Source organism: Salvelinus fontinalis, unplaced genomic scaffold (assembly GCF_029448725.1).
Source record: "Salvelinus fontinalis isolate EN_2023a unplaced genomic scaffold, ASM2944872v1 scaffold_0657, whole genome shotgun sequence".
NCBI classification, from domain to species: Eukaryota; Metazoa; Chordata; class Actinopteri; order Salmoniformes; family Salmonidae; genus Salvelinus; species Salvelinus fontinalis.
In genome coordinates this window covers 37,778-52,629 of record NW_026600866.1, presented here as the reverse complement: position 1 = coordinate 52,629, position 14,852 = coordinate 37,778, and the positions used below count along the sequence as shown (strand labels likewise).

Genomic DNA, 14,852 nt, shown 5'->3' with positions numbered 1-14,852 from the left:
ACTCTGACATATGTGCTGTAGAGCTTCACTCTGTAATATGTTGTTGTTGTGTTGGAGTGGAAACAGCACCCTGTAGAACTTCACTCTGTAATATGTTGTTGTTGGAGTGGAAACAGCACCCTGTAGAGCACAGGTGTCAAACTCATTCCATGGAGGGCCGAGTGTCTGCGGGTTTTCGCTCCACCCTTGTACTTGATTGATGAATTAACATCACTAATTAGTTAGGAACTCCCCACACCTGGTTGTCTAGGGCTTTATTGAAAGGAAAGACCAAAAACCTGCAGACACAAGGCCCTCCGTGGAATGAGTTTGACACCCCTGCTGTAGAGCTTCACTCTGTAATATGTTGTTGTTGGAGGGGAAACAGCACCCTGTAGAGCTTCACTCTGTAATATGTTGTTGTTGATGTGTTCCGTAGCGTTGGTGCGTAAGCAGCACACAGCAGAGCTTCACCTGGGCGACTTCCTGGTGTTCCTGAGACGAGTCGTCTCCTCCAAGGCCATCCAATCCAAGATGTCTTCTCCAAAGTGGACAGAGGTGCTGCTCAACATCGCTGCACAGAAATGCTGCTCGGGTACTGTCCAATAAACTCTATTTGTACATTTAAAATGCATTATGAAAATCACTAGTCTGTACTCGTAAGTTTAGATGTTTCTAGATATGGACCGGCACCTCCAACCATTTAATATAAATCCTGACCGACGTCAGGTCAGAAGTAAGGACTTACCATTGCACAAGGCCTCCGTTTTCACCAGTGTCTTCCTTTCAATATGGTATTTGTCAAAGATCAGGTCAAACGGATAAAGGTTTATTTTAATAATGTCTTAGCCCATTCATTAAACGCTTTTCAACACTCAAACTCACACGAGTGCCTGGCTTTTTGGATTTGTTAATGTCGCTATTTGCGTAGATTTTTCCTTTTTGCTTTTCAATGACAAGTGTTATTGTCGTTTGTCTGTAGGAGTCCCCCTGGTGGGCAACCTGAGAACTCGTCTCCTGGCCATTCATGTTCTGGAGGCTGTGCTGCCTGCCTGTGAGGCCAGTGTAGAGAACGACCAGATGACACAGGTACTGGAGCTGTATGCAGAGTGAAGCCTCTCACATTGACCCAGTTTAAGTCATTAGTGAGGTCCTAATAAGAGGATTTGATGATGTAGCTGGTAAAAGGTGTGGTCCTCCTCCTCCAGGTGGTGGAGCGTCTCTTCTCCCTGCTGGCTGACTGTATGTGGGAAGCTCCCATCGCCCAGGCCAAGCACACCATCCAGATGAAAGAGAAAGAGCAGGAGCTAAAACTACAGGTACAGGACAACTCGTAATGCACTCTATATCGCTTCTTCTTCTTCTTATTATTATTATTATTGCTTCTTCCTTTTCTTTCTTTTTCTTCTTCTTTTTCTTCTTTTTCTTTTTCTTTTTCTTCTTCTTTCTTTTTCTTCTTTTTCTTCTTCTTCTTTTTATTTTTCTTCTTCTTTCTTCTTCTTCTTCTCTTTCTGCCTCTTTTTCTTCTTCTTCTTTTTCTTCTTCTTCTTTTTCTTCTTCTTCTTTTTCTTCTTCTTTTTCTTCTTTTTCTTCTTCTTCTTTTTCTTCTTCTTCTCTTTATTTTTCTTCTTCTTTCTTTTTCTTCTTCTTCTTCTCTTTCTGCCTCTTTTTCTTCTTCTTCTTTTTCTGTATTTTTCTTCTTCTCTGTGTATTAACTGGCTCGCAATCTGACTAACTGATTCATCCATCTGTCCCCAGGGTGAGGAGGAGGATGAGAACCTTCCTATCCAGGAGGTGTCGTTTGACCCGGAGAAGACTCAGTGTTGTATGGTGGAGAATGGCCAGGGTCTGACCCACGGCAGCGGGGGGAAGGGATATGGACTGGCCTCTACCGGCATCTCCTCTGGGTGCTACCAGTGGAAGGTACAGTACACACACCTACTGTCCCGTTGCTAATGTTTGAGGGGAAATTGCATGTGAAAACACACCTACTGTTCCGTTGCTAACGTTTGAGGGGAAATTGCATGTGAAAACACACCTACTGTTCCGTTGCTAATGTTTGAGGGGAAATGGCATGTGAAAACACACCTACTGTCCCGTTGCTAATGTTTGAGGGGAAATGGCATGTGAAAACTCGCCTACTGTCCCGTTGCTAACGTTTGAGGGGAAATGGCATGTGAAAACACGCCTACTGTCCCGTTGCTAACGTTTGAGGGGAAATGGCATGTGAAAACTCGCCTACTGTCCCGTTGCTAACGTTTGAGGGGAAATGGCATGTGAAAACACGCCTACTGTTCCGTTGCTAACGTTTGAGGGGAAATGGCATGTGAAAACACGCCTACTGTTCCGTTGCTAATGTTTGAGGGGAAATGGCATGTGTCAGCCGTCATAAGAGCATACGTCCTGCTGTGTGTGTGTGTGTGTGTGTGTGTGTGTGTGTGTGTGTGTGTGTGTGTGTGTGTGTGTGTGTGTGTGTGTGTGTGTGTGTCAGTCACCAGATCTCAACCCAATTGAACACTTATGGGAGATTCTGTAGCGGTGCCTGAGACAGCGTTTTCCACCACCATCAACAAAACACCAAATGATGGAATTTCTCATGGAAGGATAGTGTCACATCCCTCTAATAGAGTTCCAGACACTTGTAGAATCTATGTCGAGGTGCATTGAAGCTGTTCTGGCTGGTGGTGACCCAACGCCCTATTAACACACTTTATGTTGGTGTTTCCTTTATTTTGGCAGTTACCTGTACCCGCTGCGTCTTCATGAATGATCTCCTGTGCTGCTGCGTCTTCAGTAATGAGCTCCCGTGCTGCTGCGTCTTCAGTAATGAGCTCCCGTACTGCTGCGTCTTCAGTAATGAGCTCCCGTGTCGCTGCGTCTTCAGTAATGAGCACCCGTGCCGCTGCGTCTTCAGTAATGAGCTCCCGTGTCGCTGCGTCTTCAGTAATGAGCTCCCGTGCTGCTGCGTCTTCAGTAATGAGCTCCCGTGCTGCTGCGTCTTCAGTAATGAGCTCCCGTGCTGCTGCGTCTTCAGTAATGAGCTCCCGTGCTGCTGCGTTTTCAGTAATGAGCTCCCGTGCTGCTGCGTTTTCAGTAATGTGCTCCCGTACTTCTGTGTCTTCAGTAATGAGCTCCCGTTCTGCTGTGTCTTCAGTAATGAGCTCCTGTGCTGCTGCGTCTTCAGTAATGAGCTCCCGTTCTGCTGCGTCTTCAGTAATGAGCTCCCGTGCTGCTGCGTCTTCAATAATGAGCTCCCGTGCTGCTGCGTTTTCAGTAATGAGCTCCCGTACTTCTGCGTCTTCAGTAATGAGCTCCCGTGCTGCTGCGTCTTCAGTAATGAGCTCCCGTGCTGCTGCGTCTTAAGTAATGAGCTCCCGTACTGCTGCGTCTTCAGTAATGAGCTCCCGTGCTGCTGCGTCTTCAGTAATGAGCTCCCGTGCCGCTGCGTCTTCATTAATGAGCTCCCGTGTCGCTGCGTCTTCATTAATGAGCTCCCGTGCTGCTGCGTCTTCAGTAATGAGCTCCCGTGTCGCTGCGTCTTCATTAATGAGCTCCCGTGCCACTGCGTCTTCAGTAATGAGCTCCCGTACTGCTGCGTCTTCAGTAATGAGCTCCCGTTCTGCTGTGTCTTCAGTAATGAGCTCCCGTGCTGCTGCGTCTTCAGTAATGAGCTCCCGTGCTGCTGCGTTTTCAGTAATGAGCTCCCGTTCTGCTGCGTCTTCAGTAATGAGCTCCCATGCCGCTGCGTCACGCCCCTTATGTAATGTGTTTCCTGTATCTCATAACATTGTGTCTTGTTTGTTTCTACCTGTAGTTCTACATTGTGAAGGAGAACCGTGGGAACGAGGGGACGTGCGTCGGGGTGTCCCGTTGGCCTGTCCACGACTTCAACCACCGCACCACGTCAGACATGTGGCTGTACCGGGCCTACAGCGGGAACCTGTACCACAACGGAGAGCAGACCCTCACCCTTTCCTCCTTCACCCAGGGAGACTACATCACCTGTGTGTTGGACATGGAGGCTCGCACCGTCTCCTTCGGGAAGAACGGAGAGGTCAGAAGATGAAACTACTGTCAGTCGACCTTTTCCCCCTCGACTTCTGAGATGCTTTTCACCGTGACTGGACCCTTTTGAGCCAGACTATAAACTCTATAAACTCTTCCCAAAACAATTAAAACCCCATGACGTCTGATGACAAGTCATTACAGTCTCCTCACAGAGAGAGATGTATAGATGACAGGGAGGGGGAGGGGAGAGAGAGGGAGGGAGGGAGGGAGGGAGAGGGAGAGATGTATAGATGACAGGGAGGGGGAGGGATGGAGAGGGAGAGAGAGGAGGGGAGGGAGGGAGAGGGAGGGAGGGGTGGAGAGATCAATATCTATCAGCAGGGTCCCCCCCATGACTGACAGTTTACAGTCTGAAACGTATGGACAAGAGACACCAGAGTACCCCCCCCGAGATGTCATCCCCCTCTAGAGACACCAGAGTTCCCCCCCCTAGAGACACCAGAGTGCCCCCCCCCCCTCTAGAGACACCAGTGCCCCCCCCCCCTCTAGAGACAACAGAGTGCCCCCTCCCCCCCTTCTAGAGACACCAGAGTTTTGAGACAGTCTCTGCTGTGTTTACAGAAGCCTGTTATTGTTCTCCACAGGAGCCCAAGTTAGCCTTCGAGGACGTGGACGCCACAGAGCTCTACCCCTGTGTCATGTTCTACAGCAGTAACCCTGGAGAGAAGGTAAGACAACGCTGAACCTAGTTAAACCTAGAACCTAGTTAAACCTAGAACCTAGTTAAACATAGAACCTAGTTAAACAAAGGTAACCCACCTAAACACAGACAGGTTAGTTAGCCTAGCCTATAACCCACCTAAACATAGACACGTTAGTTAGCCTAGCCTATAATCCACCTAAACATACACAAGTTAGTTAGCCTAGCCTATAACCCACCTAAACATAGAGACGTTAGTTAGCCTAGCCTTTAACCCACCTAAACATAGACATGTTAGTTAGCCTAGCTTATAACCCACCTAAACATAGAGACGTTAGTTAGCCTAGCCTATAACCCACCTAAACATAGACACGTTAGTTAGCCTAGCCTATAACCCACCTAAACATAGAGACGTTAGTTAGCCTAGCCTTTAACCCACCTAAACATAGACATGTTAGTTAGCCTAGCCTATAACCCACCTAAACATAGAGACGTTAGTTAGCCTAGCCTATAACCCACCTAAACATAGAGACGTTAGTTAGCCTACCCTATAACCCACCTAAACATACACAAGTTAGTTAGCCTAGCCTATAACCCACCTAAACATAGAGACGTTAGTTAGCCTAGCCTTTAACCCACCTAAACATAGACATGTTAGTTAGCCTAGCTTATAACCCACCTAAACATAGAGACGTTAGTTAGCCTAGCCTATAACCCACCTAAACATAGACACGTTAGTTAGCCTAGCCTGTAACCCACCTAAACATAGACACGTTAGTTAGCCTAGCCTATAACCCACCTAAACATAGAGACGTTAGTTAGCCTAGCCTATAACTCACCTAAACACTAGACACGTTAGTTAGCCTAGCCTATAACCCACCTAAACATAGACAAGTTAGTTAGCCTAGCCTATAACCCACCTAAACATAGACACGTTAGTTAGCCTACCCTATAACCCACCTAAACATAGACACGTTAGTTAGCCTAGCCTGTAACCCACCTAAACATAGACACGTTAGTTAGCCTAGCCTATAACCCACCTAAACATAGACATGTTAGTTAGCCTAGCCTATAACCCACCTAAACATAGACACGTTAGTTAGCCTAGCCTATAACCCACCTAAACATAGACACGTTAGTTAGCCTAGCCTATAACCCACCTAAACATAGACAAGTTCCACAGTGAAAATACACAAAAACATGAGTTTGTTAAAAGACAGAGCGTATTGGCATCAGAATCATTAAGCCTGGGGCCTTCTCACCAAACAGATGGTGTGGTCTTGATTCATCACCTTGCACTGTTCCATGTGGAATTATTCATCCATTTAGAGAGTTACAAACCACATCCTGAATAAACTAAATCCAACGTCTGTGTATCAAAAATAAGACAGATTTTGGTTTTTAACCCTGATTTTTTTCCTTCTTCAACTGGACAAGTTGCAGCTAACTCTCTGTTCCAGGTAAAGATATGTGTCTCACTGCTCCCTAACTCTCTGTTCCAGGTAAAGATATGTGTCTCACTGCTCCCTAACTCTCTGTTCCAGGTAAAGATATGTGTCTCGCTGCTCCCTAACTCTCTGTTCCAGGTAAAGATATGTGTCTCACTGCTCCCTGTCTCACTGTTCCAGGTAAAGATATGTGTCTCACTGCTCCCTAACTCTCTGTTCCAGGTAAAGATATGTGTCTCACTGCTCCCTAACTCTCTGTTCCAGGTAAAGATATGTGTCTCACTGCTCCCTGACTCTCTGTTCCAGGTAAAGATATGTGTCTCACTGCTCCCTGACTCTCTGTTCCAGGTAAAGATATGTGTCTCACTGCTCCCTAACTCTCTGTTCCAGATAAAGATATGTGTCTCACTGCTCCCTGTCTCACTGCTCCCTAACTCTCTGTTCCAGATAAAGATATGTGTCTCACTGCTCCCTAACTCTCTGTTCCAGATAAAGATATGTGTCTCACTGCTCCCTGTCTCACTGCTCCCTAACTCTCTGTTCCAGATTAAGATATGTGTCTCACTGCTCCCTGTCTCACTGCTCCCTAACTCTCTGTTCCAGGTAAAGATATGTGTCTCACTCCTCCCTATCTCTCTGTTCCAGGTAAAGATATGTGTCTCACTGCTCCCTAACTCTCTGTTTCAGGTAAAGATATGTGTCTCACTGCTCCCTGTCTCTCTGTTCCAGGTCAAGATATGTGTCTCACTGCTCCCTAACTCTCTGTTCCAGGTAAAGATATGTGTCTCACTGCTCCCTAACTCTCTGTTCCAGGTAAAGATATGTGTCTCACTGCTCCCTAACTCTCTGTTCCAGGTAAAGATATGTGTCTCACTGCTCCCTGTCTCACTGCTCCCTAACTCTGTGTTCCAGGTAAAGATATGTGTCTCACTGCTCCCTAACTCTCTGTTCCAGGTAAAGATATGTGTCTCACTGCTCCCTAACTCTCCGTTCCAGGTAAAGATATGTGTCTCACTGCTCACTAATTCTCTGTTCCAGGTCAAGATATGTGTCTCACTGCTCCCTAACTCTCTGTTCCAGGTAAAGATATGTGTCTCACTGCTCTCTAACTCTCTGTTCCAGGTAAAGATATGTGTCTCACTGCTCCCTAACTCTCTGTTCCAGGTAAAGATATGTGTCTCACTGCTCTCTAACTCTCTGTTCCAGATAAAGATATGTGTCTCACTGCTCTCTAACTCTCTGTTCCAGGTCAAGATCTGTGACATGCAGATGCGGGGTACCCCTCGTGACCTCCTGCCTGGTGATCCTATCTGCAGCCCCGTGGCCACAGTCCTGGCTGAGGCCACCACACAGCTCATCAGGATCCTGCACCGCACGGACCACTGGACACACTGCATCAACAAGATCATGATGGAGAGGCTACACAAAATCAAACCCTGCTTCAGAGACTCAGCCAACGGTACTGGAGGAGGAGGTGAGAGGAGAGGAGAGGAGGGGGGGGGGGGTGAAGAGAGGAGAGGAGGGGAGAGGAGGAGGAGGGGGGGTGAAGAGAAGAGAGGAGAGGAGGGGAGAGGAGAGGGGGGGAGAAGAGAGGAGAGGAGGGGAGAGGAGAGGGGGGAGAAGAGAGGAGAGGAGGGGAGAGGAGAGGGGGGAGAAGAGAGGAGGGGGGGAGAAGAGAGGAGAGGAGGAGGGAGGGGAGAGGAGAGGAGAGGTGGGGTGAAGAGAGGAGAGGAGGGGAGATGAGAGGGGGGGAGAAGAGAGGAGGGGAGAGGAGAGGAGGAGGGGAGGGGAAAGAGGAGAAGAGAGTGGGGAAAGAAGAGGAGAGGTGGGAGAGGAGAGGACATTAGAGGAGGGAGGTTGAGGAGGTGAGGTGAGAGGACATTAGAGAAGGGAGGTTGAGGAGGTGAGATGACATTAGAGAAGGGAGGTTGAGGAGAGGAGAAGAGGTGAGAGGACATTAGAGAAGGGAGGTTGAGGAGAGGAGAGGAGGTGAGAGGACATTAGAGAAGGGAGGTTGAGGAGGTGAGATGACATTAGAGAAGGGAGGTTGAGGAGAGGAGAGGAGGTGAGAGGACATTAGAGAAGGGAGGTTGAGGAGAGAAGAAGAGGTGAGATGACATTAGAGAAGGGAGTTTGAGGAGAGGAGAGGAGGTGAGAGGACATTAGAGAAGGGAGGTTGAGGAGAGGAGAGGAGGTGAGAGGACATTAGAGAAGGGAGGTTGAGGAGGTGAGAGGACATTAGAGAAGGGAGGTTGAGGAGAGAAGAAGAGGTGAGAGGACATTAGAGGAGGGAGGTTGAGGAGGTGAGAGGACATTAGAGAAGGGAGGTTGAGGAGAGGAGAGGAGGTGAGAGGACATTAGAGAAGGGAGGTTGAGGAGAGATGTGTACTTCACTGTCTGCTTTGTGTCATGTCACCAAGGCAGTTTAAAGTACAGTAGACCAACAGCTCCTTGAGTAGGTGTCACATCTGGTTCTACCTTGTTAGTGCTCATTGGATAAAGTTAGGACTTGTGGTGCTCATTGGATAAAGTTAGGACTTGTGTTTCTCATTGGATAAAGTTAGGACTTGTGTTGCTCATTGGATAAAGTTAGGGCTTGTGTTGCTCATTGGATAAAGTTAGGGCTTGTGTTTCTCATTGGATAAAGTTGGGGCTTGTGTTGCTCATTGGATAAAGTTAGGACTTGTGTTTCTCATTGGATAAAGTTGGGACTTGTGTTTCTCATTGGATAAAGTTAGGACTTGTGTTTCTCATTGGATAAAGTTAGGACTTGTGTTTCTCATTGGATAAAGTTAGGACTTGTGTTTCTCATTGGATAAAGTTAGGACTTGTGTTGCTCATTGGATAAAGTTAGGGCTTGTGTTGCTCATTGGATAAAGTTGGGACTTGTGTTTCTCATTGGATAAAGTTAGGACTTGTGTTTCTCATTGGATAAAGTTGGGACTTGTGTTTCTCATTGGATAAAGTTAGGACTTGTGTTTCTCATTGGATAAAGTTAGGACTTGTGTTTCTCATTGGATAAAGTTGGGGCTTGTGTTGCTCATTGGATAAAGTTGGGGCTTGTGTTGCTCATTGGATAAAGTTAGAGCTTGTGTTTCTCATTGGATAAAGTTGGGGCTTGTGTTTCTCATTGGATAAAGTTAGAGCTTGTGTTTCTCATTGGATAAAGTTGGGACTTGTGTTTCTCATTGGATAAAGTTAGGACTTGTGTTTCTCATTGGATAAAGTTGGGACTTGTGTTTCTCATTGGATAAAGTTAGGACTTGTGTTTCTCATTGGATAAAGTTAGGACTTGTGTTTCTCATTGGATAAAGTTAGGGCTTGTGTTGCTCATTGGATAAAGTTAGGGCTTGATATGCTCATTTGAGTTTCCTGACTTCTCCACATGTTGACCAGCCTGATTTAAACATAATTTCTGTGAGTTAATATTAAAAGGCCCACAGTCAGCAGCATCACATGTACAGTAACAGATCATATGACACATCAGGTCAGAGGTTAAAGAAGAGTCGTTCAGTGCAGAGCAGAGAGGAGCATGATGCCCACAGGGACTCGTCCAGGGACCCCCAGAGAGGGGAGGAGGAGAGGGTCCGGCCGGGACACGGGGGCCGCCAGGGGCATGGAGGTCTGGGGGATCTCTCTGACCACCACCTCAGGACCCTCTGTACAGAGGTCTGTATATCTGACGTTTTGTTGTGATTATCAGTCATTATTAGCCTGGGTACCATTCTGGTTTTGATATTATTCCACAATGTTTTTGGCATGAGTGTGGAATGTTAGCACAAACATACTAGTACCCAGGCTAATAGTTTTTAATTTATTTGCAAGAAACACTTGACAACACCTCGACACACCGTACCTCAACACCGCACCTTGACACAACGCACCTCAACACAACGCACCTCAACACCACATAATGACACCGCACCTTGACACAACGTACCTCAACACCACATAATGACACCGCACCTTGACACAACACACCTCAACACAACGCACCTCAACACCACATAATGACACCGCACCTTGACACAACGTACCTCAACACCACATAATGACACCGCACCTTGACACAACACACCTCAACACCACATAATGACACCGCACCTTGACACAACGTACCTTGACACAACGCACCTCAACACCACATAATGACACCGCACCTTGACACAACGTACCTTGACACAACGCACCTCAACACCACATAATGACACCGCACCTTGACACAACGCACCTCAACACAACGTACCTCAACACCACATAATGACACCGCACCTTGACACCGCACCTTGACACAACGTACCTCAACACCACATAATGACACCGCACCTTGACACAACGCACCTCAACACAACGTACCTCAACACCACATAATGACACCGCACCTTGACACCGCACCTTGACACAACGTACCTCAACACCACATAATGACACCGCACCTTGACACAACGCACCTCAACACCACATAATGACACCGCACCTTGACACAACGCACCTCAACACCACATAATGACACCGCACCTTGACACAACGCACCTCAACACCACATAATGACACCGCACCTTGACACAACGTACCTCAACACCACATAATGACACCGCACCTTGACACAACGCACCTCGACACCACATAATGACACCGCACCTTGACACAACGCACCTCAACACCACATAATGACACCGCACCTTGACACAACGCACCTCAACACCACATAATGACACCGCACCTTGACACAACGCACCTCAACACCACATAATGACACCGCACCTTGACACAACGCACCTCAACACCACATAATGACACCGCACCTTGACACAACGCACCTCAACACCACATAATGACACCGCACCTTGACACAACGTACCTCAACACCACATAATGACACCGCACCTTGACACCGCACCTTGACACAACGTACCTCAACACCACATAATGACACCGCACCTTGACACAACGTACCTCAACACCACATAATGACACCGCACCTTGACACAACGTACCTCAACACCACATAATGACACCGCACCTTGACACAACGTACCTCAACACCACATAATGACACCGCACCTTGACACAACGTACCTCAACACCACATAATGACACCGCACCTTGACACAACGTACCTCAACACCACATAATGACACCGCACCTTGACACAACGTACCTCAACACCACATAATGACACCGCACCTTGACACAACGTACCTCAACACCACATAATGACACCGCACCTTGACACAACGTACCTCAACACCACATAATGACACCGCACCTTGACACAACGTACCTCAACACCACATAATGACACCGTACCTCGACACAACGTACCTCGACACCACATAATGACACCGCACCTTGACGACACCGCATCTTGACGACACCGCACCTTGACGACACCGCACCATGACGACAACGCACCATGACACCACACCATGACAACGCACCTTGACAACGCATCATGACACCGCACCTCAACACCACATAATGACACCGCACCTTGACACAACGTACCTCAACACCACATAATGACACCGCACCTTGACACCGCACCTTGACACAACGTACCTCAACACCAGATAATGACACCGCACCTTGACACAACGCACCTCAACACCACATAATGACACCGCACCTTGACACAACGCACCTCAACACCACATAATGACACCGCACCTTGACACAACGCACCTCAACACCACATAATGACACCGCACCTTGACACAACGCACCTCAACACCACATAATGACACCGCACCTTGACACAACGCACCTCAACACCACATAATGACACCGCACCTTGACACAACGCACCTCAACACCACATAATGACACCGCACCTTGACACAACGCACCTCAACACCACATAATGACACCGCACCTTGACACAACGCACCTCAACACCACATAATGACACCGCACCTTGACACAACGCACCTCAACACCACATAATGACACCGCACCTTGACACAACGCACCTCAACACCACATAATGACACCGCACCTTGACACAACGCACCTCAACACCACATAATGACACCGCACCTTGACACAACGCACCTCAACACCACATAATGATACCGCACCTTGACACAACGCACCTCAACACCACATAATGACACCGCACCTTGACACAACGCACCTCAACACAACGCACCTCAACACCACATAATGACACCGCACCTTGACACAACGTACCTCAACACCACATAATGACACCGCACCTTGACACCGCACCTTGACACAACGTACCTCAACACCACATAATGACACCGCACCTTGACACAACGCACCTCAACACCACATAATGACACCGCACCTTGACACAACGCACCTCAACACCACATAATGACACCGCACCTTGACACAACGCACCTCAACACCACATAATGACACCGCACCTTGACACAACGCACCTCAACACCACATAATGACACCGCACCTTGACACAACGCACCTCAACACCACATAATGACACCGCACCTTGACACAACGCACCTCAACACCACATAATGACACCGCACCTTGACACAACGCACCTCAACACCACATAATGACACCGCACCTTGACACAACGCATCTCAACACCACATAATGATACCGCACCTTGACACAACGCACCTCAACACCACATAATGACACCGCACCTTGACACAACGCACCTCAACACAACGCACCTCAACACCACATAATGACACCGCACCTTGACACAACGTACCTCAACACCACATAATGACACCGCACCTTGACACCGCACCTTGACACAACGTACCTCAACACCACATAATGACACCGCACCTTGACACAACGCACCTCAACACCACATAATGACACCGCACCTTGACACAACGCACCTCAACACCACATAATGACACCGCACCTTGACACAACGCACCTCAACACCACATAATGACACCGCACCTTGACACAACGCACCTCAACACCACATAATGACACCGCACCTTGACACAACGCACCTCAACACCACATAATGACACCGCACCTTGACACCACATAATGACACCGCACCTTGACACAACGCACCTCGACACCACATAATGACACCGCACCTTGACACAACGCACCTCAACACCACATAATGACACCGCACCTTGACACAACGCACCTCAACACCACATAATGACACCGCACCTTGACACAACGTACCTCAACACCACATAATGACACCGCACCTTGACAACGCACCTTGACACAACGTACCTCAACACCACATAATGACACCGCACCTTGACACAACGTACCTCAACACCACATAATGACACCGCACCTTGACACAACGTACCTCAACACCACATAATGACACCGCACCTTGACACCGTACCTTGACACAACGCACCTCAACACCACATAATGACACCGCACCTTGACACAACGCACCTCAACACCACATAATGACACCGCACCTTGACACAACGCACCTCAACACCACATAATGACACCGCACCTTGACACAACGCACCTCAACACCACATAATGACACCGCACCTTGACACAACGCACCTCAACACCACATAATGACACCGCACCTTGACACAACGCACCTCAACACCACATAATGACACCGCACCTTGACACAACGCACCTCAACACCACATAATGACACCGCACCTTGACACAACGTACCTCAACACCACATAATGACACCGCACCTTGACACAACCCACCTCAACACCACATAATGACACCGCACCTTGACACAACGCACCTCAACACCACATAATGACACCGCACCTTGACACAATGCACCTCAACACCACATAATGACACCGCACCTTGACACAACGCACCTCAACACCACATAATGACACCGCACCTTGACACCGCACCTTGACACAACACACCTCAACACCACATAATGACACCGCACCTTGACACCGCACCTTGACACAACGCACCTCAACACCACATAATGACACCGCACCTTGACACAACGCACCTCAACACCACATAATGACACCGCACCTTGACACAATGCACCTCAACACCACATAATGACACCGCACCTTGACACCGCACCTCAACACCACATAATGACACCGCACCTCGACACAACGCACCTCAACACCACATAATGACACCGCACCTTGACACCGCACCTTGACACAACGCACCTCAACACCACATAATGATACCGCACCTTGACACAACGTACCTCAACACCACATAATGACACCGCACCTTGACACAACATACCTCAACACCACATAATGACACCGCACCTTGACACAACGCACCTCAACACCACATAATGACACCGCACCTTGACACAACGTACCTCGACACCACATAATGACACCGCACCTTGACACAACGCACCTCAACACCACATAATGACACCGCACCTTGACACAACGCACCTCAACACCACATAATGACACCGCACCTTGACACAACGCACCTCAACACCACATAATGACACCGCACCTTGACACAACGCACCTCAACACCACATAATGACACCGCACCTTGACACAACGTACCTCAACACCACATAATGACACCGCACCTTGACACAACCCACCTCAACACCACATAATGACACCGCACCTTGACACAACGCACCTCAACACCACATAATGACACCGCACCTTGACACAATGCACCTCAACACCACATAATGACACCGCACCTTGACACAACGCACCTCAACACCACATAATGACACCGCACCTTGACACCGCACCTTGACACACCACACCTCA

General features: G+C 48.3%; 1 protein-coding gene and 1 long non-coding RNA gene across 2 annotated transcripts in view; one reads left to right on the top strand and one right to left on the bottom strand.

Annotated features, from left to right (window-relative positions):
- The window catches only part of LOC129846928 (probable E3 ubiquitin-protein ligase HERC1), a gene marked incomplete at both ends in the record, with an annotated part of 100,203 nt that overhangs the window by 50,784 nt on the left and 34,567 nt on the right, over positions 1–14,852 (top strand). Inside the window, 8 exon segments of the mRNA XM_055914744.1 lie at positions 419–574; positions 962–1,068; positions 1,188–1,298; positions 1,738–1,902; positions 3,794–4,033; positions 4,632–4,715; positions 7,384–7,609; positions 9,623–9,804. Of these exon segments, the coding sequence (XP_055770719.1) occupies positions 419–574; positions 962–1,068; positions 1,188–1,298; positions 1,738–1,902; positions 3,794–4,033; positions 4,632–4,715; positions 7,384–7,609; positions 9,623–9,804 (1,271 nt within the window).
- Positions 10,077–10,610, bottom strand: LOC129846929 (uncharacterized). Its single transcript, XR_008758308.1, has 3 exons — positions 10,572–10,610; positions 10,421–10,517; positions 10,077–10,198 (listed from the first exon to the last, which is right to left on the bottom strand). It is a non-coding gene; the product is annotated as an uncharacterized LOC129846929 (long non-coding RNA).